Source organism: Colias croceus, chromosome 2 (genome assembly GCF_905220415.1).
Source record: "Colias croceus chromosome 2, ilColCroc2.1".
NCBI classification, from domain to species: Eukaryota; Metazoa; Arthropoda; class Insecta; order Lepidoptera; family Pieridae; genus Colias; species Colias croceus.
Genome location: NC_059538.1, coordinates 1,334,077 through 1,358,179, shown reverse-complemented (window position 1 = coordinate 1,358,179; position 24,103 = coordinate 1,334,077). Strand labels below are relative to the sequence as shown.

Below are 24,103 nucleotides of genomic sequence, written 5' to 3'. Positions count from 1 at the left end.
ACCGCGCACGTTCAACATCAATGTCATCAAAAAAGTCAATGCCAGCTGATGTCAATAATTATTGATAAGTAGGTATTCCGTATTAGTCCAAATCAGTCCAACTGTATTAAATATAAGTCAGTTATTTAAGTATAATAGATTAGTTTAATTTAATTAAATATTTGGCGATAATATACTTATAAAGATTAACATTCCTTTTGAACTGTCTTCGCAGTACTTGTAGGATTTGCGCAAAAGCTGATGGTAACTGGTGAAACGTATTATTAATACAATATATTATTGAAATGAATATACAAAGAATTTTACCCAAAATACATGGCTTCATTTCAAATTTAAATACTGTAAGTACTAATCGTCTTTCTATGTATTAAAATAGTTAAGAATTGACTTCGTGCTTCTTTCAACTTGATCGAAATCTATTACACGTAATATTTTATTTTTAGTACCATTATAAAAATATTTATATCGTTATTTCAGTTTGCACCACTGTCTCATACAATACGGCTACAACATGATAAGGCTAATATCAATGAACACAGAGCTAAAGTCATGGCCCGAGGCTTGCCAGAGAAGAAACCATTACCTGGAGTAAAAAGCATTATTTTGGTAGCTTCTGGAAAAGGCGGTGTAGGAAAAACTACTACAGCTGGTGAGTACGATGAAGTAAATGAAAAATAGGTATTTATTGTTCCTCTTATAAACTTAAATCTCTATAGGCAAATAATTAATATTATTACACTACTTCAATAAATCATATAAATAATTTCCAATTGCTTTTAATTGCCTTGCTTGTTTTACTGGAACCAAAATAAGGACTATAAGCTACTTGGTCTTTCTATTTAAAATTTTCCAGTTGCAAAGTAAACATAAATAATCATATAATTCTCACACCTTATAAACATGAGTCTTATGCAACTGATAACATTATTGTAAAATTTGCAAAGCATCATTTCATTTGAATAAGAAAATAAGAAGAAAAACTATCAATATAAATTAATGTTAAAATACAGATTACTTACAGAGAAGCAAAACTTGTTACACAAATTTTGCATAAAACTCAAAACTCAAACATTTATTTATTCAATTAGACTTCTTCTAGAAGCGCTTTTGAATAACATATTTTAACATTTACTACCTTAGAGCTAGCGCGCAAGAGCAACTTTTGTCTCCGCAACTATTTTGTCTCTCCCATCAACTCTATGGGCTAGTAAGAAAGTTCGCGCACGTAGCGACGCAACTCCCCATAGAGTTGATGGGAGAGACAAAATAGTTGCGGAGACAAAAATTGCTCTTGGGCGCTAGCTCTTAAACCACATAATATTTAAAAAATTCTTAAACCATAGCTTAAAATAATATTTTCTATTAACCCAAACCAGAATATACATCTAATACCTATATTGAACTTTATAATTCACAGTGAATCTCGCATGTGCAATGAAAGTGATAGAGCCAGATAAAGAGATAGGGCTGCTGGATGCGGATGTGTTTGGTCCCTCCGTGCCTCTCATGATGAATATCAATGGAGAGCCGATGCTCAATGATGATAATCTGATTGAGCCGCTACTCAATTATGGTGTTAAGTGGTAAGTGAAATAATAATGTTTTGAATTTATAAGAATTATTAATAAAAATTCCTGGGCAAGCCAAAAAGTCTTGACTTACAAACCCTACTTTCACATATATATATTTTCTGTTCGGATTGCCTAATATCAGCTGTTTACTTTTTAAGTTAAGGTAGTTTTTTGTTGGCAATAAAGCTTTTTTCTTTCTTTCTTTATATAAAACAGTAGTATTTCATTTAATATAGAAAACATTTCTTATACATATAATTATGTATTTGAATATGTATCTATATATCTTAAACACAATACTACCAAGCAGTAAGTACTCGCAAATTGTAGAGGAGTAAGGAAGGTGTAGGTTTCAAGAAACAAACACTTGAATGTTCACAAATTTTGATGGCTTGTCTTCATTGTCACCACGCTTCGTCTAGCATGTCGGCCACAATCTATCATGAGTTTTCATAAGAGCCATAAAACACGAATTTCGACCTGTGACCATGACGCGTTTTCGAGTCTTTGAACCTACTTCCTATAATTTTAATTTTCTAGGGAATATAAATATTTGAACAAATTCTATAATCAAATAATAATAGAAAAAATTCGATCACGAGATGGTTCAGTCTTCCGCCTGAACCCTCGAATCCCACCTCTTGATAGAATATCTGCCATTCTTAAAAAATTATATTAATACAGCATTTGAAGGCTATATTACAAAAATATCAAATTGTATTGTTTATTCAGCATGTCAATGGGTTTGCTGGTATCTGGGGAGAATGCGGTAGTGTGGCGAGGTCTCATGGTGATGCAGGCGCTGGAGAGGCTCACGAGGAACGTAGCGTGGGGACCGTTGGACTGTCTGGTTGTGGACACGCCCCCGGGGACGGGGGACACGCACCTGTCGCTCGCACAAAACTTGCCTATTGATGGTGAGTTTTCGTGAACAATATTTTGTATATTGTAACCAGCAGGTAGATTTTGGAAACATACAAGTTGCCAGGATATAACAGAACAAGAAATTAAGATAATAGTAATATGCAGCAGATGAAAAATCCTTGAATTTACAACATTTTTTTAATTTTTACAAAAAATATTTTTTTGTTTTGTGAATGATATGTTCTGCCTTTATATTTAAAAAAAATATACAAAAAAGCGAAAGGCGTGGGTTCGCGCGTTATTTTTTTAATGTATTTCAATAACACTGGTCTGCAAAAAAATTTTTTTTCGCGCTCCTTCTTATTTTTGCACAAGATTATTATAGAAGTGATACTTCAGAAATAACAGAAATAAAGTTTTAAAAAATTTGTATCACGTCTAGATTTTTTGTGGTTTAATTTGAAAGAAACCCCTTTTTTTGTACTAAGAATACATCGTTATTTTGATAATTAGGTTTAAATATTACAAATAATGTCAAGAAAACTATTAAAAACTATAAGATAATATAATTACGCATTATTTATATTGTTTCAATTAGTAGTTTTCTCTTCTTTTAATATTTTATAAGGAGTTTCGCGACGAATCGATCAAGTAAAATCAGCAAGCTTTGCTGTCAACTTATTATCTATATTTTACTATATTTTCAGTTAGCTTTTCCGTATCTCCTCTCAAACTTCTAGTAAAATGTTTCATAGTGGTCACCAGATACTCTTTTGACAGCTTTAGTCTGCTTAATTTCATAATTTAATTCTTATCTAAGCTCCCGCATTTGTAGTCCCTAGAGATCACACTAAAGACTAGCGCTTTCGATGTTGCGTCGTTTAAAAATTCATAACACGTGATTCAATTTTGCTTTATGGTTGAAATTATATACAAATTTTCATCAATATATCAGTACAATATAAAAATTTTACCAAATTATTAGGATAAAATCATCAACCTTCACCTTAAAACTTTACTTTGAACTGAGCGCAGCGGAGTCGTGATAAGAACTACGGAAGCCCATAAATTCCCTACAAATTAGTGTAAAAATAATGTCTTCAGTAGATATCGTTCTAGTTTTATAAATTCAAGTAGTTTTTGTGATGAAAAATATAATAAAGACCGAATAAAATAGCATTATTGCAAGAGAGACTACCAAACAATACAGAATTTTGAGGTATTTAAAAACAGCAATAAAAAAAATTTTTGACGTGATACAAAAAAACTGAAAGCAGATCTAGATTCAGCATGTTGAGATCTCCATGTTTATCATATTTTTATTCAAAGGAGGATTTCTTTGCAGACCAGTGTAATTTCTAAGAGATTATAAATTTTACAGGGGCCATCGTTGTAACGACGCCTCAGTCAGCAGCGTTACAAGTAACAAAACGCGGTTTGAATATGTTTGAAAAGCTAAAAGTTCCTATCATTGGTCTAGTCGAAAACATGTCTCATGCAATTTGTCCCAACTGCGGCACTCGAAACTTCATATTCGGCAACGAAACCAAACAGACAGCTAAAGAAATGGGCCTCGAGATTATAGAGAGCTTCGAGGTCGATCCAGACATGTCTGAATGCATAAATAGCGGGAAACCAGCCATCTATGCCCTCCCAGACAGCATCCACGCAGAGAAATATAGACACCTAGCCAATACAGTGTTCAAATATATATCCGATAAGGACAATGCAGAAGCAACCGCTTCTAAGTAGTGAATGAAAAATGTGTAGTTGTTGAAATTGTGTTTATTATTATATATTTTACAAATAAATCTGTTATATAAAAGATGTTGTCTGACTTATACAATACACACTATGGCATTCAGCTATCCCTGTTAAATGCGTCAATGAAAGGGAGTCCTATGGACGTAACGGAAAACAACAAAATAAAAATACTATAAAAATATTTTATCTTTTAAATATGTACATTTAAGGTTATATATTTTTAAAATTTTCAACATAAGTGGCGAAAGTAAATCACGACTTTGAGATAAGTACTATTACATTACTGCCGTTAGTGAATTCGGAATGAATATGTGTGTCTTAGATTTGAATTAGTGCATTCTACATACAAACTTATATTTCATTAAGGACGATCAAAGAAAAGTATAACAAGTCAAAAAAATTGTGTCAAAGTACATTATAATTTTAACGAGACAAGCAAAGGCCACATATAAGAATAAAAAACGTGAATTTATAACAAGAAAGAAACGTTAAAAACACACAGAAATATATAAAACAAATAGGTTCATTCTACATACTTAAAAGTTATGATTGTCAAAATGTTAACACTGAACGCGTGTTACAAACCGCACTAGCCATTTACGCCGTTTCGATAGATAATATTATTATATAATAAATTTGTAAAAACTTATTGATTAGATTGCGCGCAATTTAATACTTGCAAATAAAGTCGTACTGATTACAATAGGTAAATATCAAATCCTTCAGTTCTATTTTATAAATGGATCATAAATCACTTATTGATTTCCAACACTATATTTGTTATAAAAAATTATGCAATAAACAAAGACCAACTACACTACACATTGAAATCATTAAAAAAAAATTCACAACCTAACTACACCTCATAAGACTAACAAAATACCGCCACAACTGACAATTGACAACATCACACATTTATTTTTAAAATTAAAAAAAAAATCGAACGTCAATATAAAATGGCGCGCAAACTAAACAACATGGCGTCCTATATAGATAGGGAGGCGAAGAGGGGAATTTTCTGCAATACTCGAGCGTGGCAGTTTAAGATATGAGAGATACCTTAGACCTAATAGAACAACATTATTAACTATTTAGCTCTTTAAGTAGTGACGCGCGCCCAGGATAGACGATCAGATTAGTAAAAAAAAATCGATAGTCTGAAATACTCGAGCGCGTCAGATTAAGATATTGGGGGTTGATTTTAGTGTTTTAAGACTAAATTTAACTAATCTGACCATAAGTCCTTGACGCCGCCGAGTTATAGGGTCGCGAACTTGTAAAAAAAAAACGTTAATCCGGCATTCTCGAGCGCGATTGTTTTTATTTTTATTTTGAAGAATATAATCTAAAACTTACTAAAAATACAAAATCTGCCGGTTTCCGCATGACCGGAAGTCTGGAGGAGCCATTTCATCTTCCGAAAAACGCGTTGCAGCATATAAGTCGCGAACTTTACTTTTTCCAAAAAAAAAGTTTAAATAAACAAAAAAGGTAATTTTATTTTACAAAAAAAGGTCTCTTTTCATTTTTGTCCAAAATTAAAACTTTTTTTACTTGAAGCATCGTAAAAAGTCAAACTCCCGGTTTTTTGTGTATATCTCGAAAACTGAGGGAGTTAAGAAAAATTGATATGAAATAACGATGATTAAAAAAAAGAAACCCACAAACCTTTTACGGTCAGATTAAGAGAACCCACCAACATTTTTGTCAGATTAAGAAAATATGCTTTCAGGATACCGAGATAAACCTCCCCTATGAAAATCTGACGCGCTCGAGTATTTCAAAAGGACTCTTTTTTTCTGCATTTTCAAAAATTCATCATAACTTATCGTCATGTCGTAATCGTCAGTTTTTTTAAGGGGAGCTTCCTTGGGGCCTACTTAACACCCCTTCCGAAAATCTGACGCGCTCGAGTAAATTTTTTTTTTGTGCATTTTTGACGAATTTTTATGCCTAGCCCCACCACGCAAACCGGCAGATTAGTATACCGTTGTTATCAGAGGGACTTGGGGCATACGTAGTATGAATATCTGACGCGCTCGAGAATGCCCAAGTAACTGTTTTTTTTTTACATTTTTGAAAATCCGTACACGCCAAACCCACCGCTAAAATGGTTTTTACCATAGAAGCTTTTCTTTTCGAAATTATTTTCTCTTTCGATTTTGATAAGTCTCGACGACGCCGTTGAATTACGTCATTTAGCTACCTCGCCTCCCTATCTAATATGTACAAACGCGAGGGCCGCGAGCGCGCCACAACAACCTTACAATAATTAATATCAAGTCCGTACACAAGGGAGCTAGGGAGCGTCCCTACCACTTTTTCTTGTGCTCGTCCATACTGACGCCTCCAGGCCCGAGGTACACTATCATGAGGAGACCTCCAATCACGGATAGGGTCTGAAAAAAAAGTTTCATTATGGTAATTGCATTTGACATAAAACCCAGAAGGGTGTGAAAGATCTGTACCACAGAAATTAAATTTGGCTAAATATTTTTGCTATACTGTATAGGTAGTTTATTTTGATAATATGTACTTGGCAGTGATGTAACTTATTCGTCAGAATAATACGTAAGGTGTAGATACTTGCTTTTGTCCGCGCGTGAAATCTCGCGGCATAGCTAGTTAATACATAAATCTGTTAATTTTGATCGTTTTAAAGACGACACATTTATTATATGCACAATTAAATGCTTAAAAGTTAAACCAAAACATTAAATCGTCTAAAAATAAAATATCAAGTAAAAGTTTTTCCCGCCACACTAACCTGGAAGAAGTCATATTTAAGGAAGTCCCTCAGCGGCTTGTACGTCGGCACCGCCCACCACGCGTTGTGGTACAGATTGAGCACGGACAGTACGAGCACGAGCATGAGCGCTGACAGCTTCGTACGGTAGCCGACAGTGACTAGGATCATGAGGATGCTGCCGAGGAGATCTTGCACGATCTGGAATGTTCGATCTTTGTTAAACGAGGTGGAAGACTTGGATAAAGGGCGCATAATTGAGGGTAGATAAGTTATATTTTTGATTTCGATAAAAAAAGTAGGTTCGTATTTTTCGTGTTGAATATAGACGTACTTTTTTTGGTGGATTTAAGTGGTGGTCTCATATTGATTAATTATCATGAAGAAGTGAATAAAAATAAAAATTTGAGACGGAAAAAGTACTTTCACAATAATTATAATATTATGTGAAAGAAGTGCTCTTCTTACACTCACATATGTACATAAAAAGTTCAATTTTTTATATATTAAATTTGGTTATATGGCAGTTTTAAATGTATATGTGAAATTTAATTGTATGTCGTGGTTCCTGAGATTATTCCGTTTATATTGCCTTAACCTATATTGTTTGATGTTTCGTGTTATTTATTATAAAGTATTACTCCTAAAGTGATTTAATAAGCATTACAAAAAGCTATAATAACCCACTCATTGTATAAATCACAGAGGAATTCTGCTTAGTACCCAATAAACTATTTGTAGCACTCCATGTCAGTAATATAAACGATAAATACTAGCATAAATGCATTAATTACGAACAACGTGATTAAATAAAATTCCGAGCAGGATTTTTTGTACTGTTGCGTCACAAATTATTTTACGGACCTACGTCATTCGCCCACAAGTAGTGCACGGGTCAGTGAACACAATAATCATTTGGGATATTATAGACACGCCATGAATCTTATGATAAGTTGGTAATATTGATAAGACTGACATCTTCTGATTTAAGGTAATTGTTCATATCCTTTACGTGTGAGAGTTGAATCAAGGAGTCGCGGATAAAAAATGCATAAAATATAAAAATTAATACCAAATTTGTAGCAAAAAAACTTTTTGGTAGTGCCTAGTACTTCCTACCTTTTCGTTGATTTTCGATAAATATTTCCGGTAATAATAATTGTTAAAAGCAAGTTTTTACAACTGAATAAGTAATTTGAGTTTCCGGCAATTTTATTTAATTTAGGTACACCTACACTCATGTGGTTACCGAGTTTACTCACAAATGACGTAAATGACGGGCAAGTGGCTAGTACCCCATAACCAATAATTCTTACCTGCAAGAACGAAACTTCGAATCTCAACAGCGTAATGAACATGAAGGCCAGCAGGATCCTGCCAGCGAGTTGCAGGTAGGTCTTCGGCTTGTTCTCTCCCAGAGAGGGGACTCCGGCAAATAGGCTTCGTCCCTCCGCTCGGGCTTCGGCCAAGACGAGTAACAGAGCGCCTATAAGTGCTAAGTTACGTAGCAAGAACTGCATGTCCCATAGTATGCTGTATGCGAATGTCTGAAATGAAAATATGTACGTGAAGCAAAATCTTAGTATCTTTTTTGAAAATTGTGCGGATGGGTTAATGTTTAGTTGATTTTTTTAGTTTAGCTTATTTTTTACACGCTTTTAATAGTTTCAACTATGTGTTTGTATGTAAGCGACGTCTTTTGACTCGATATTGACCTAATTAAAACGAACATATTAAATTCAAACTTTGTACTCTCATCAACAATCGTTGACAATACAGTAATTTAATACTTGTTAGTGTGTACCTATATTTAATTATTATTTAAATAATTCATAAAAAAAATTAACATTAAAAACATTGCACACACCTACCCTACCCACACATTGGACACACACACGCATATGTATGTTGTACTCTTTTGTCTATGGTCTTATTTCGACTATTTTGCGAGTTTTTTCCATTCAACAAGCAAATAACAAGAATCGATGATCTACGTCTATATTTGGAACTAAAAGATGCTCGTCAAGGTTACAAGGTCAAACTCAGATAGAAGAATCGCGACATATTTTGTTACTATTATTATGTAATTTAAACTTGTGTTGGTAAATTATAAGCGAGACGCCCAAAAAATTAAAGCCAATTTTTTTAAGTTCATAATTTTTTTTTTTTTCTTTTAAAACTTTAAAACAAATTAAAGTACTAATCTAGAATCAGGAAATTATGGAAAATTGTCAAAAACAAACAACCTTCAATAGATAATACAAAATCACAATTGTAATAAATTATTTTTAGACAAAAGCTTTACTAAATTAAATTAAAACAGAAGCCAAAACAGCTGTGACTTTGCAGTTATTTTACCATTGTTTGATTAGCTATGGATGCGGAATAAATTTTTGTTTACAAACTCAAACATTTATTTATTCAACAAGACTTAATTTAGAAACGCTTTTGAATCATTGTGTTACATAGATTATTATTCAATATAACTCCCGTTGGAAAACAGTTTCCAGTCCTGTTTCCAGTATATTTTCCCGCAATTACGGTTTATCGAATCTTGGTGATAATTCTAATACATAGACAATATTCTATATAAATCTATATAAAGATTTATTTTCACCTGGGAACGCCCGTGGGCTGTACGATTTATTCACTAACGTAATGACCCTTATCCCTGGAGCTATACATCTAAAAAGTTTGGAAAATCCAAAAGTGCACGCCTCATAATCTCATCCTTTACAATAAAATTGATTATTTATAAAGGTGTATATAATATAAGTATGTAGATACACTTGTTCTCGTGTGCATTGGCACATGAGAACAAGTGTCTCTCTCTCAGCTCTTGTACTGTCTCAAAACAGTTGGAAAAGTAAAGAAAGCGGTACCGTAATAATTGAGCTATTTTTCTTGTGGCCCCACCTAGATGTGAAACTGCGCAGGTTTAAGGGACTGACTACCAACTAATTTTTTAAACCTTGGCTTATAGTATAAAGAATCGAGTTTATAATGGTGAATTTTGAGTACACTATAAATATTAAAAAAAAGTCGATATTTTTTTTTGTTTATTTAATAACAATTAAACCACATCGAATCAGACCCTGAAAAATGAAAGGGTTCTATTCCTGAGCATACTCCAGCGTAAGAGAAAAAAAAAGACTCGATTAGTAAAGTATTTCGGTCGCTATCGTGTTAACAAGAAAATCCTCCGCACATACAGACACACGGACGTCCAAGACAGAACTTTTTTAAACTGTTTTTTAACTAGTTTAAATAACAAAAATGACATCAAAAATATGATGAATGTTAAAAATAGTGTTTTTTCTTAATATGTGTGTGTATGTATTATCTTACAAGTGCAATGTATGATACATAAAGACATTTTAAGTTTGAAAAATCAGATGTTTTGCGCGAAGTGACAGTAGTACCCACCTCAACGCTTCGCTTATGAGGCGTGCAATAAGGCTAAAAACACGACTTATTTAAAAAGGCTTTTCATATCTAATCTTTGACAAGGGTCGTTCTCGAAATAAACTCTCAACAAAAACATCAATACGCACTTGGCGATTTAAAAAAAAAGCACTTCAACGATGATTTGCAATTATTATTCGTCTCGGTGTGCAGTTGAATGGCCCATTCATGAACAATTCTCGGCCTATTGATAAGGTCGTTCTATCAAGTGAATAATCAATAGTGGTTTAGTAAATAAAAAACACGTGTGCAAAGAAATTGAGTAAAAGGTGTTTCGTTTAGAAAATTTTCGTAACTCCGAAAAATTAATGTGACAGGAGTTTAATTTCCTTTCGACTAATAAAATCACATTCAAGTGGATTCATCTCTTTGGAAACTACAATGCTATGGACCAAATTAAGACAGATGAGTTACCTAATAATTAAAAAAAATCGCAAGCATTAGCTATTGGTAAATGTAGGTACACTAGATTAAGACTTAAGAGAAAGAAACAATGACATCCATCCATCCTCCCAATCCAATATAATAATTAGACTCAAAGTACATAATACAACTTGTTAAAAATCATGTATAAGTTACGTAGTTATGGCCTAGGCATTGTATAAGGTCTAGAACACAGTGCCACGTGGCGACCGGCAACACGTCTTTCCTTTCGGACTTTAGAAAGTCGTTGGAATGGAAAGCTGTGCGAACATAAAATCTTTCAGTGCGTTTATGTTATCTGAAATTGTAGAACCAATTTTGTTCAAAGCATTTCTTGAAAACTCAATCTGTTATACCTATATTTAATATTCCAATTCAAATATTTATTGATTCGTCTATATTCGTCTCTATTTATCAAAAAAACCTACATTTATGATGTAGCCTTTTATGTAGGCGGCGGCTTTCACCGCCTACATAAAAGTCTATCAAGTTCACATTTTATCTTAGTTACATTACCAAAACTACACTCTCGTTGTACTCGCATAAACAGTAATTAAATTAGCCTATAAACGAATAATAATAAACTACCTCTGTGCCAAATTTCATCCAGAACCAATCATTCAATTTTACATATAAGTGTACCAAACATGCTGACAAACGCATTTATAACAGTATAAGTATACAGTAATAATAGATATTCTTATATCTATTATCTATTATTATATATCTATTATTTATATTTATAAATGTTAATTATTATAATTGTATGATGTAATTATTGTGGAATGATATTTGTCAATTAATTGCAAAGTTTTATTTTATTTTTTAATTGCAAAGTGATTAATTTCAATATTGTATTTAATTTAAATTGAGACAGTATTTGCATGCTTTAGACTAAGCAAAACATGATGAACAATCGAAATATTTTGACATCTCTCTGTACCATGTTTTAAGCAAATAAATATTATTTTATTTTAATTTTATTTTATCTACAACATTATAACACTGCTATACTGTTTATTACCTGTAGTACTACAATGAAGAACAGCACTCCACAAGCGATGTCCACCTTCCACCTGCCCAGTACCATCACACATCCACCCAGCTGACCGAATAGATTTATTATCTGCAATAAAAAGGTACATTTAATAAAAATGGTTCTTGCTGACGACTCCATAGTCCATACGTGGAGATGGCATTTGCAACAACCACAACTTTTTTTTAAGAAGATTGGCACAATATACTCCATACAATTAATAAGTTTCTGAGATGAATGAATATTGCGTAAAAACTAGACTAGATTTTTTTCCACATATCAAAAATCCAATTATAGATAACTATATCTGTATATGTTATAAAATAAAAAACTTAAATAAACACGCAGTGCATCATTGCAATAAGTGACCATTTGTAAAGTGGAATAAAAAAACTATAACAACATAATTAAAGGGAATCTGTGTAAAAAATATAACACAATGTGTGTCAGTGAGATAAATAATAATGATTGAATATACCCGTACGTTCAATGAGGTCACAAAGAATACAATGTGGCAACACAATATCCTATATTTTATCGGTTGTGTCGAACTTTCTTTTGCACTTTTTTTGGGAATGGCGCTTTTTGATGGTTTGTTATACGGGCGCAGTATTAAAAAAATACAATAATTTAAACATGATACATTCAGTAATTCTAATTGATATATAGAGTGTGAAAATATTTTTTGTCAGATATTTTAGTTTTAATTTTTAACTTCCGACTCTTGACAAAACCGGTGTGAAATTTTTCTGCCCCGTAGGTACCATTATATTAATCACTATATTGATTTTTTAATTTTATACCAGTTTCCGACTTACTTTTTTACCAATCTCAAACCATCAACTGTTTTTTCATGTCTCAATGAACAGTTCTTTTAGTAAAAACGAAAGGGATACCAGACTACATATTTTAAGAATGCCAACACGTCCGTTAAGGTAAGCGAAAGTGCTATTAACGTACAGCCTTTTTTTTCGCTTCATCTTCATCTAGGTATATTGGTCACTGTGGTCAAGGCCGATCGCTTGAGCAACAATACGATGTCATTACTGCGAGTTCTCGTTTCGGATGTTATAAAAACCATATAATTATAATTACCATATTTAAATATAAATTAACGCATATTACCGGTTGAGTTTAAATTTTATGTGATCATTAACATAATGTTTAACGAGTTGTGGATGCAAATATTCATTAAAAGATAGATGGATATTTTTCTATTATCATGTAATCTTTAAGTATTTTTTGATGAATTTAAATTAACTCGGCTTCATTATTTACTGGGTTTCCGCCCGCGGCTTCTCCAGCGCAGTCAAAGAAAAACCCGCATAGTTCCCGTTCCCGTGGGATTTCCGGGATTCCGTCATTTTCCCGGGATAAAAAGTAGTCTGTATCCTTTCTCGGGTATGAAAAAATCTCCATACCAAATTTCATGAAAATTGGTTCAGTAGTTAAGGCGTGATTGAGTAACAGACAGACAGACAGAGTTACTTTCGCGATTTATAATATTAGTATGGATATGATATCCATCTATACGATTACACGATTTTGCAAAAAATATATGCCGCGAGACGGCGAGAAAAGATTGTGTTATTATATTATTCTACATCATTATACATGATAATAAAATAATATTAATTGCACCTATGAGATTTATTTAATTACCAACCAAAGAACGGAAAGAACGGAAACTACCTATTCTTTATCATTATTTTGTAATGTACATTCTCATGAAAAACCTTTCGCAACTTAACATTTTTAATCTGTTTAAGCTTCCGTTAATAATTAGCGTAACGTGATGAATTAATAACTTATCAATATTATTGTAACACAGATAACGAAAATTAACTTTACCTATCGCACTAGATAATAAGTTCAAGACAAGTGATAATGAGTATTGCCATATAAGTATTTTGTAAGTAAGTGATATCTGATAAAATATGTGCAGTGCAATCTTTACAAATCAATTACAAAACTTACTGATGCTGAAATTGAAATTTACAAAATTCGATCAGATTACAAATTAAAATGAAACGTAATTTAACTGGAGATAACTAGAACTGACTGTTAGTCAATAGACAAACAAAATTTAAAAAAAATAAAGTAAAATATTATAAGCCATTTCGTTGATATTACTTTCTTGGTTATAAAAAATATTTTTTTAGCAACTATAAGTAAATTTATGAGACATGTAACAATAATAAACTGTTTAATTTTTATTGTTTTATACATATAAGTAATACATTAACTGAAACATAAAATTACAATTCTAAGCTATATAGTTACATAAGTACATCATTATTCCAAGTGAAAAATATAATTTAAATTCTGTAAATTATATTTTTACAAAAAATTTAAATTAAAAGTTTATTTTACAAAAAATCAAAATTAATTTTAAAAATTCAGTTAACTACGGAAATATGTACTTATTTAACTGTTTGTTGTTACCTCACTAAAGGAGGAAGAATTCACTAAGGATGTTAGATAACTTAAATTAATTGAGGCCAAATAACTACAGCTACTTGTTTCATAGATAATATAACATTCCACAAACTAAGTTAACAATAAGTTCATGTAGTATATAATAAAATAGCAGATAAATTATACTTTAATTCATACTAACTATGATGATCCTTGACTTAACTAAAAATCTCTTCAATTTCAACTCATAATCAATTAAAACGAGACCAAGATTCAGTGAAATATAGCCAAAATAGCTCAAACACTTATTGCATTTTTTTAAATAACTAAGCTTGATCCCATTGCTTCATTGCATATATCAATACATTCTCAGAAAACTTTTGTTTCAAAATATGATAGGATAAAACTAGAGTGAAGATAAATCATATCTACCTACACATACACTAAATCTAGTTGACCATCACAGATAAAATATCATTCACAATATTCCAATAAATAATAATTACAGCCTCAAAACAACATGTACTCACAACAAACATGGTAGCGAGGAACTTGCCACATCCCCACGACATGTCCATGTAGTCCCTCTGCTCCGACCACTGGAACCACATCCGGAGACCGTCCTCGAGGAATGTGGATATGAGGCAGAGCCTCGCGACTGTCGGTAACACATTCTTGCCTTTCCTTATCACCTGGTGAAGAAAATTGAGTATAAAACATCAGTCTTAACATAAGATTAATTTGTATATATTGTAGCAGCAGTTAGTATGTTATTAAGTTTTCCTACTTATCTCAAGTATTAATATAAATAATATAACTTGAGGTAACTTAAATATATTGTCACTAGGTTGTTTATTTCCTTATTTGTAGTGAAATTCTGACTTTTTTATTAAAAACACCGCACTTGGTATCTTTCAAAATAAACATTATCAAAAATGGATCTGATTTAATATAAATTTGAATGAATAATTAAAATTCACTTAAACCTTACAGCAGACTATAAAGATAAACAGCACAGTTCTCTAAAAATTTAGAGAGTATTAATGTTTAATCTTATCTATTGACAAAATTGAACCCATATTAACATCTAATAAATAACAATTCTAGTTAGATAATAACTTATATTATTATATTAAATATGTACACCAGATACTACTACACATCATAATATAATATGATAACATATTATATTGCTACATTAACATAATATGTTTCATATTAAAAACTAGCTGTGCCCTGCGGTTTCACCCGCATTGCTCCGCTCCTGTTAGTCTTAGGGTGACGATAAATATACTATAACCTTCCTCAATAAATGGGCTATCTAACAGCGAAAGGATTTTTCAAATCGAACCAGTAGTTCCCGAGATTAGCGCGTTCAAACAAACAAACAAATAAACTCTTCAGTTTTATAATATTAGTATAGATCTGTAATTGGCACAATGCCTTCATATTTAAGTCAATATAATATAACATAATATTTTGATTATCCTTGATTCCTAATAAAATATTTCTTTAAGATTACTAATGTGTGAATTTTCTATTCATACATTTTCATAAGTGTGAAAAATATGAAACAATAAAAATATTCAGTGATGGATAGACCATAATTGTTTATGTAAATGAAGAAGGAAAAAGTGATTGTTATTAATTAGGTAAATTTCCAATATGATTTAGCATACATAATATTATCTTGTACTATTTTATATCAGGTTTGTTAAGTTTTTTAAAGATTTATTAATTGAATATTTTTTTAGAGAAGAAGAAAAAATAATAAAGCATACTTTAACCTCATTCTGCCACAACACAGGATATACATACAAATTAACATACAAAAAGTGAAAGTAGAATCATGCCAAATTCTTAAACAGAATACAGGAAATAAACATTTCCTATTTCTACCCACTATTAGTTTAATATTTAAATATAGTTAGTAACAGCATATGTGCCATCAAAATTTAATATTGAATTCAATTTTAATAAATTGTCTACCACCAAATGCAGCTCTGAAATTTGAAAACTTTCACTATTGGGTAATGGATATAGATTCCATGGTTTTCTCCTGCATTTTAAAATATTAAATAAGATTCCGTAGATACGGAGAAATATATAATGTTATCGCATTATAATTTTAAAAAGCGATATGAATAATATAGTAAGTTTTATTGACTTATTTATTCCACCTGTGGAGTTACATTGCATTACTTCATTATAATTTAATACTACGTCTCAGAAAAATTGCACACAGTTGGCATGACTAGATTTTTTGTAATAATTATAATAAGAGCCAAATAGGATGATAAATCTTGAGCCAACATCAAATAAGTTCAGTGACGTGACAGAAGTATTGAAAGTACACGTCGGATTAATTAGATATTGAATTAAATACAGTAAAACTATAATTCTACAGTACCTGATCTGCTATGTCTTCAGCAGTCGAAACATATTCGTTTGGAATCTGCATTTTTCACCATAAATTCATTAACACTATCACCTAAACGAAATTTCACTGTCGTTACTTGGACTTGTCGTTCGACGAGTGACGTGTGGACAGTTGGATACACTTCCTGTCCAACAAGTAACTTTTTACACAATATTTCAATATTTTATATGTAATCTTTGTTTTTTGACATACAAGTTGCACAATAATTTGTTCGTTGAAAGTTGATTAATTAAAAGTCATGTGCAGTCGTATCTATATGAAGTTATAGGCTGTTTTAAATAAAATAAAACCGGATGTTTTTATCGTGAATATACTCAAATATGAAATGTCAAAGTTTATTTCCTGCGTTTCGTTTCTCACAAATTATTTCTTTTGTTTTTTTATAAAACAAAATTATTTTCATTGGTTAAAACCAAGAAGCTTATATCTAATACACTGGAGATTGCATTATGACCATTAATTTGTAACAAGAAAATATGACGTTGAATGACGCCTGTATGTTTTTTATCCCTTTCACACCTAACTTGGCAAATTGGTGTGAAAGGGATAAAAAAACATACAGGCGTCATTCAACGTCATATTTTCTTGTTACAAGTCAATGGTCATAATGCAATCTCCAGTGTATTAGATATAAGCTTCTTGGTTAAAACACATCCATTGAAATTTATCAGATTTGTGGATAACTAAATTTTGTAAGTAAACTCGACGATATATTTAGGTACCTTTTTATTTTACTGACATGGTGACATTAGACATAATATGTCAAACAATGTATTTGATTTCTGACACACTGACAGTTGACACAGAAGAATTTGTTATTTTTGTGTAGGTTTGTCGTGTGAATTATCTTGATTTCCTACTAAATTTAAGCTTATTTAATACATATATTAACAGGTACGTAATAAATACATCCTAACTTTAAAGTTTACTCTTGAAATAAAAAAAGTTTTCAGTATGTTTCCCTTAATTTTCAGAAAATGCTAGAAGTAACCTGCAATGATCGTCTGGGAAAGAAAGTTCGTGTTAAATGTAATCCTGATGATACTGTTGGCGATCTCAAGAAGTTAATAGCAGCACAAACTGGAACACGATACGACAAAATCGTCTTAAAGAAATGGTACACCGTGTTCAAAGATCACATCAAACTATCTGATTGTATCCTTTTATAAATTCGAAGATACGAAGCTGCATCATTCTTACATACATTACATCAATTACAACAGTTGAAAGTCTTGCTTCTATTAATAAAAGCTATTAAAACGTAATTCCATCAAGTCAATTGAAAACTCAAATCTTTATTTACTTATTAGACTGCTCCTAGAAATGCTTTTGGATGATCATAAACATCATAACATAAGATTTGTTCTGAAAGCAATTTCTACAGAAAAAAGCCAGCAAGTAAATATAAAGTTGCTCTAAAATCATGTCAGCTTTACATTTTAATTTTGCACATTATATCATAATAATTATGCTAAAGAACTGTCCTGTGGTTCTTAAGATAATAGAGGTAGTTAAAACTTACAAGAAAAAGAAATTCTTTTAAAAATCAATGCTGTTGCACTACTTGCTTTTTTTAACAGTCTTTTTATCATTATATTTCATAGGTATGACTAGTAAATTTAATTTTTCAACACTAATTAGCTTTCAGTTATGTTTAAATAATTTCCTCAGCATCATATTCAGATGAAATTCACGATGGGATGAACTTGGAGCTGTACTATCAATAAGAAAAATATTTTAGGTAATAAATGATAATCTGTAATAAGTTTACTATAATATGGGTAGAAATAAAATGTACACATAAAAATAATAAGTTTACTTATCATAATGGATACAAATTTGCTCATTAAAAGAATATAGAGCAAATTAAATAACAACATGTAAATTTAACCTTTTGGCTAATCACAATACTTGATTGTATAATATACTAGCGGTCCGCCCCGGCTTCGCCCGTGGTACATATTAACGTTTTCTCTACATAAGAACCATCCTCGTACTTCAAGGAATATAATAAAAAAAGAATTATCGAAATCGGTTCAGCCGTTCTCGAGTTATGGAATTACAACGAAAAGTGGCATTGATTTTTATATATATAGATGAAATTTAGCAGTAATTATTCATGTTCATTGTTTTTTAAAAAACTTTTAAGTATAAACCTCAAATCAGCATTTCAGTGGATTTTTTTAATTTATAATAAAATGTAATAAACTAGTTCTTTGTTTTATTATACCAATTTTGAAACCTTAGTTTGGCGACAAAAAATATAACAATTTACCACAGTTCTAGTTGGTATTAAACCAACTATGATAAATTGTTATCTTATAAGCTCTTAACCCCTTACCGCATACAGAGCCATATATGGACGACGAAGTTTATGAATTTTTTATAGGCTAACTATAAACAATATCTAAAAAAACTACCTTACATCTTAAACAGCATTTCATCGAGAATTGGAATGTAATTAATTTATACAGTGTAAATATTATCCATCAGATATATTATAGATTTAGTCTAGCGCGTGCGACGGTTTGGGTGCGCGGAAAAAACCGTGATTTTTAAATTAAGATTTCAATATCAAAAAGGTGAGTAAAGCCATGAAAAAAAATACTTCTTCATTCTTTAGTCTTTCTAAAATAAGGTAAAACATTTGGTTAGGTTGTTTTTTTTGCTTTAATCATGTTTTTGTACTTTTCCAAATCTGTCATATTTGGCTTCGTATGCATTCCGTCCAAAATATATTATGTCATATGTGGCTGGGTATGCATTCAAGCACAGCATTCAAGGATACTTTCACTGATTGTTCCAGTATCGATCCTAGACACTTTTATCTCACTATGCTAAGCATGTAAATATTATATCATCATCAATAAATACAGACTCATGCTATATGCCACTGTATGATTTTTAATTAGCCGTTTCAGAGCAAATGCGAAAGTCAGGGAAAGCTCTTATTACCAAAAGACGTGGTCGTCTCTCAAAAACTTAGAAACATCGGCATCTCTGGAGTCTCCTCAGTATTTCTGACTCGCCAATTACCGCAAAAAAGCTACGAAAAACTCCTGCAGGACATCTAGATTTTCACTTTGATTCTGTACGGTCTGATGGGATTAGTCATTACCGAATTTGGAAGAAGAACGCCCGTCAGCTATGCCTATATTGTTCCAATTTCGTTCCTTCACGCTATGTGAAAAATATAACGTGTTTTTATGTTATAATGACAAACGTAATTGTTTTAAGCAATTTCACGAAGTATAAGTTGGCTGTGATTCTGGGTGTTATTTAGGTATCCATATAAAGTACTAACATTTCGCCCGCGGCCTCGCCCGCGTTTTCAAAGAAAACCCCGCATAGTTCCCGTTCCCGTGGGATTTTCGGGATAAAACCTATCCTATGTGTTAGTCCAAGTTACCCTCTATATTATGTGTGCTAAATTTCATAGAAGTCGGTTCAGTAGTATGCGCGTGAAACAGTAACAAACAAACACATACACATACATCCACCCTCACAAACTTTCGAATTTATAATATAAGTAGGATAGGATTTATGTAAAGTATATGTAGCATATCAGTTGAATAAGCATTCAGGATACAAGCTTAAGTTTAGTTTGGGGCTTAGCAACCGTGTGTGTGAAATTAATCCGGAATATGTTTTTATTTTATTAATTAGTTACTTTTTTCTAATTGCATACGAAGCCATATATGACAGAAAAAATACAACAAACACTGCATACGAGTCCATATATGGCGCCGTTATATATTTTCTATAATATAAGTAAATAATTTTTTTTCTCAATTTGATCTCATAATGTAAGGTCTAATAAACACTTTTTTACAAAAAAATAATTTTTATTTCATCTCCTTAATAATTCATGCAATAAGGGGTTAAAATGAATTAATTATACAATAATAGCCTTTGGGCTCACAGAACAGTAAAAATAGTTTGTTTTTACTGTTCTGTGTTTGGGCTATAATACGAAAAATACAAAAGTTTTAGCGCGATGTTTTTGAAGTGAAAACTTCTTTAGCGGCGTTGGGTATAAAATGTTAAACTCGCGTCAGGACACGTGGCCTGATCGAAAAAGCGTAAGACGGATGTTTTTTTTTAGCCCTTATATTCCATGCGTAAGACGGATACCATTCCAAAATATCAAACATGCTGAACGTTAATAATCAAGTTTTCACTTCTGCCGGCACTCCGAGTGCAACCCGTCTTTTTTTATCTGTGGGCAATTCTATATTATCTATGCAACATTCTATTGTCAATTTTCGTGTCAAACTGTCAATTGACAAATCATTTTGTTGCGTTTTGTTGGTTGCGTGCTCTACGTAAATATGTTTTAAAAGCTTTTTTGGAGGCAAATTATATTAAAGAGTGCTGCTCAACTTTTTAACATCACTTTTATGATAAGTATAAGTAGATACATTAATTATGTCGGAATCGGAAGGTATGTGTTTGTCGTAGAAGGATTGATTATATTCGACTGATTTATCTAATGATGCGCCTTAAAATTACAGAATACAATCAGCAAAAGCCAGCTAAAACAAGCAAACAACATAACATTTTACCGATATGGGGTAATGAGCAAACTATGAATCTGAACCCTTTAATATTAGCAAATATCCAAGGTTCTAGCTACTTCAAAGGTAGGTAAGCAAACAAAACAACGCAGAGGAGTTTCGATAGCATTGGCGTCTATTTTCGTTTTTGGTTTGTTTCATTTACAAGATGCTGTCTTTACATTTAACACAGATGTATGATATTGCTTCTTTTGTTCACAGTGCACCTATTTAAGCTGAAGACATATCATGAAGTAGTTGACGAGATTTATTACCAGGTGAAGCACCTGGAGCCTTGGGAGCGCGGCAGCCGCAAGACTGCTGGCCAAACTGGCATGTGTGGCGGCGTGAGTATGTTAATGAAGAAAACATTCACTTTACTATTGAATTTATTATGTTTCATGTATAGTTTTCTCTTAGTGCTGAATAGTAATTTGAAGTTTGTATAACTAAGGTTGTTCTCGTTTTTAGGTTCGGGGGGTGGGTGCAGGTGGCATTGTATCAACAGCATTCTGCCTGCTGTACAAGCTGTATACATTAAGACTGACTCGCAAACAGGTGAATGGACTACTGCAACACACAGATTCACCATACATTAGAGCTCTCGGTAGGTATGACATGTACATTTGTTTAATGTGTGTTGCTTTTTATATTGCTCCTACTTTCTAAAGGTTTTTCTATTTTGCACTCATAATAATTTGTGTTGTTGAAAAAAGTTCTCTGTTTTCCCTGTACACCAACTCTAAAATATGCTTTACAATTCTATGTATAATTTTTATGATCAGAAAGTTAATATTGTATTTTTTTCATAAGTTTCTGTCATTATTCATCATTAACAAAGAATCATCACTAAAAAACTCAACTGCCTATTTTCTATAGGTGAATTAACCATCAAATCATTGGTCACTAATTATTGTATCTCAAATGTCCAGGTTTTATGTATGTCCGCTACACACAACCACCGGCAGACCTGTTTGACTGGTATGTGCACTATCTGGACGATGATGAGGAGGTGGATCCTCGAGCGGGAGGTGGAGGGAACACAACCATCGGTGCTCTGGTGCGACAGATGCTGATCAAGCTGGATTGGTTCAGCACATTGTTTCCGAGGATCCCTGTACCTATTCAGAAACAGATTGAACAAAAGTAAGTTGATCATTTTTGTGTGAAGGGTTTTTTGTTTATAATATGACACAGGTTATAACACATATTGGAAAGGAAACACATAAAGAGAAAAAAATTGTTGAAAATGAGTGTAATCCATACCAATTTTATAATGATTACTTGTATAAGCTTGTTGTTGTTGTATAAGCCCTTTAATGAATACAATTTGAATTGAAATAAAAAAATTGGATAACTTTGTTGACCAAACTTTTAGACGGCACTATTGGTTCATGAATTATATTTTTGATGCACAGCATTTTGCGAAATACATGTTGTTACAGCTTCTTATTTAGGTAATGCACTTTTAAGTCACAAGTTTTTACAATGCACTCTCATGGATTTGTTATATCACCAGGTACTGTATTGAAATATTTAAGTAGTGTTTGTAGTTTTACTAATTCAAAATAAAAAAATTTTGAAAACATATCAACTAAACACAACTCACTCGAGATTAAGGGTCAACTCACACCGAAAGAGCGGCGAAGGGCAGCGAAGCGGAGCGCAGTTTCCGTGTCATATGAATTTTTACTTTATTGTCATTACTATAAAACTTATTATCGCCTGAGAAACTCGAGCCCGCGGCGCCGCGACTCGTTCCTTGTGAGTTGACCCTTATACATTATTAAAAAAAAACTATTTTTTTATCAATTTCGCTTTTAAATATTTATAGCTTAAATCAATAATATTGCCATTTATGTACCAGGCTAGCAGAACATAACAGACAGTCGACGTCGCAACAGAACAACTACAGAGCGGGGAATGCGAGTAACTACAACCCGGGGCGCGTTGACAACGAGCGGCGGGAACACGACGATAGGGACAAACGAGATTATGGGGATGGTGACAGGTAATTTTAATTTACTAATTAGTAGGTAGTTATTTTTGTTTTTGCAATTTTTGAGTTGTGTTTAGTCACAACTCATAAATATTGTTTCTTATTTAGCGATTTATAATTGAATATTTTCGTACCTCAGTTTGAATTCTGTTTGCAAAAAATTGAAGGTAGTTTTATAAAAAATGTATTTGGCAATTATTTTATGCTTCAGGTACGCAAAAGACAGAGGGAACAGACGCGACGACAGAGACCAAAGGGACAAGGACCGTGACCGTGACCGCGACCGCCGTGACCGTGACCGTGACACGAGGGACAGATACCGCGAGAAATCGCGCTCGAGGGACCGGCACCGCGAGCGGTCACGTGACCGTCCGCGGCACCGCTCCCGTTCCAGGGACCGCCGCTATAGATAATAAATAATACATACCTCAGTTTTGTTTATGCTGTGTAATTGACAATTAAATAGATATAATGTTTTGTGGTGGGTTTTATTTTGAGCTTTTCCAGATACGGCGAATAATTCGTCACGATTATGTCGTGTGAATCACGCGCGATCTTGCGTCCAGATAAAGCGTTTGGTACGCTTGCGAGAGTATTTTGGTTCAAGGGAGAGTATTTTGGTTAGATGATACCTACGTCGTGTAATATTCAGGACCAAATCTAAAAAATAAAATATATACCAACTAGATGATATTATGTTCAACGATTCTGTTTGATCAAAAACATAAAATATTAAAATTGACTCGATAAAATATTACATGAATCATCTAATAGAAGATTGGTAATTTTGCTTTATGCGCACCCTTTAGTGTTCGCAACAA

General features: G+C 32.3%; 4 protein-coding genes across 5 annotated transcripts; 3 read left to right on the top strand and 1 right to left on the bottom strand.

Annotated features, from left to right (window-relative positions):
• Positions 1–68: 68 nt before the first annotated feature.
• LOC123702076 (iron-sulfur protein NUBPL) lies at positions 69–4,260 on the top strand. Its single transcript, XM_045649725.1, has 5 exons — positions 69–341; positions 478–649; positions 1,418–1,583; positions 2,304–2,488; positions 3,817–4,260. The coding sequence occupies exons 1-5, from the start codon at positions 285–287 to the stop codon at positions 4,185–4,187; spliced, it is 951 nt and encodes a 316-aa protein (XP_045505681.1). The 5' UTR covers positions 69–284; the 3' UTR covers positions 4,188–4,260.
• LOC123702087 (surfeit locus protein 4 homolog) lies at positions 4,205–16,848 on the bottom strand. Its single transcript, XM_045649735.1, has 7 exons — positions 16,698–16,848; positions 14,818–14,979; positions 11,858–11,959; positions 8,262–8,492; positions 6,967–7,146; positions 6,426–6,598; positions 4,205–5,190 (listed from the first exon to the last, which is right to left on the bottom strand). Exons 1-6 carry the CDS (start codon positions 16,746–16,748, stop codon positions 6,512–6,514), a joined length of 813 nt encoding a protein of 270 aa, XP_045505691.1. The 5' UTR covers positions 16,749–16,848; the 3' UTR covers positions 4,205–5,190; positions 6,426–6,511.
• A 663-nt stretch (positions 16,849–17,511) lies between these two features.
• On the top strand, positions 17,512–18,648 carry LOC123702896 (ubiquitin-like protein 5). The gene is made up of 3 exons (XM_045650746.1): positions 17,512–17,621; positions 17,702–17,882; positions 18,411–18,648. Exons 2-3 carry the CDS (start codon positions 17,705–17,707, stop codon positions 18,452–18,454), a joined length of 222 nt encoding a protein of 73 aa, XP_045506702.1. The 5' UTR covers positions 17,512–17,621; positions 17,702–17,704; the 3' UTR covers positions 18,455–18,648.
• A 2,376-nt stretch (positions 18,649–21,024) lies between these two features.
• On the top strand, positions 21,025–23,759 carry LOC123702978 (pre-mRNA-splicing factor 38B). Of its 2 annotated transcripts, XM_045650855.1 has the most exons (7): positions 21,025–21,171; positions 21,242–21,370; positions 21,506–21,630; positions 21,755–21,890; positions 22,216–22,429; positions 23,151–23,294; positions 23,494–23,759. In XM_045650855.1, the coding sequence occupies exons 1-7, from the start codon at positions 21,156–21,158 to the stop codon at positions 23,693–23,695; spliced, it is 966 nt and encodes a 321-aa protein (XP_045506811.1). In that variant the 5' UTR covers positions 21,025–21,155; the 3' UTR covers positions 23,696–23,759. The 2 variants fall into 2 exon arrangements, with proteins under 2 accessions (XP_045506811.1, XP_045506810.1); XM_045650854.1 differs by having other exon boundaries at positions 21,037–21,370.
• Positions 23,760–24,103: the final 344 nt, after the last annotated feature.

What these genes read in the sequence shown, in the direction of transcription:
- LOC123702076 (XM_045649725.1), top strand. Translation starts at nt 285, where the DNA reads ATGAATATACAAAGAATTTTACCCAAAATACATGGCTTCATTTCAAAT. An exon ending in CTCAATTATGGTGTTAAGTG is followed by an intron (nt 1,584 to 2,303) that starts GTAAGTGAAATA and finishes TTGTTTATTCAG; the next exon opens with CATGTCAATGGGTTTGCTGG. An exon ending in ACAAAACTTGCCTATTGATG is followed by an intron (nt 2,489 to 3,816) that starts GTGAGTTTTCGT and finishes TAAATTTTACAG; the next exon opens with GGGCCATCGTTGTAACGACG.
- LOC123702087 (XM_045649735.1), bottom strand. Translation starts at nt 16,748, where the DNA reads ATGCAGATTCCAAACGAATATGTTTCGACTGCTGAAGACATAGCAGAT. An exon ending in CTGAAGACATAGCAGATCAG is followed by an intron (nt 14,980 to 16,697) that starts GTACTGTAGAAT and finishes TTTCTTCACCAG; the next exon opens with GTGATAAGGAAAGGCAAGAA. An exon ending in TTAAATATGACTTCTTCCAG is followed by an intron (nt 6,599 to 6,966) that starts GTTAGTGTGGCG and finishes CTTTTTTTTCAG; the next exon opens with ACCCTATCCGTGATTGGAGG.
- LOC123702896 (XM_045650746.1), top strand. Translation starts at nt 17,705, where the DNA reads ATGCTAGAAGTAACCTGCAATGATCGTCTGGGAAAGAAAGTTCGTGTT. An exon ending in TCACATCAAACTATCTGATT is followed by an intron (nt 17,883 to 18,410) that starts GTATCCTTTTAT and finishes CATCATATTCAG; the next exon opens with ATGAAATTCACGATGGGATG.
- LOC123702978 (XM_045650854.1), top strand. Translation starts at nt 21,220, where the DNA reads ATGATGCGCCTTAAAATTACAGAATACAATCAGCAAAAGCCAGCTAAA. An exon ending in CAGAAACAGATTGAACAAAA is followed by an intron (nt 22,430 to 23,150) that starts GTAAGTTGATCA and finishes TTTATGTACCAG; the next exon opens with GCTAGCAGAACATAACAGAC. An exon ending in GATTATGGGGATGGTGACAG is followed by an intron (nt 23,295 to 23,493) that starts GTAATTTTAATT and finishes TTTATGCTTCAG; the next exon opens with GTACGCAAAAGACAGAGGGA.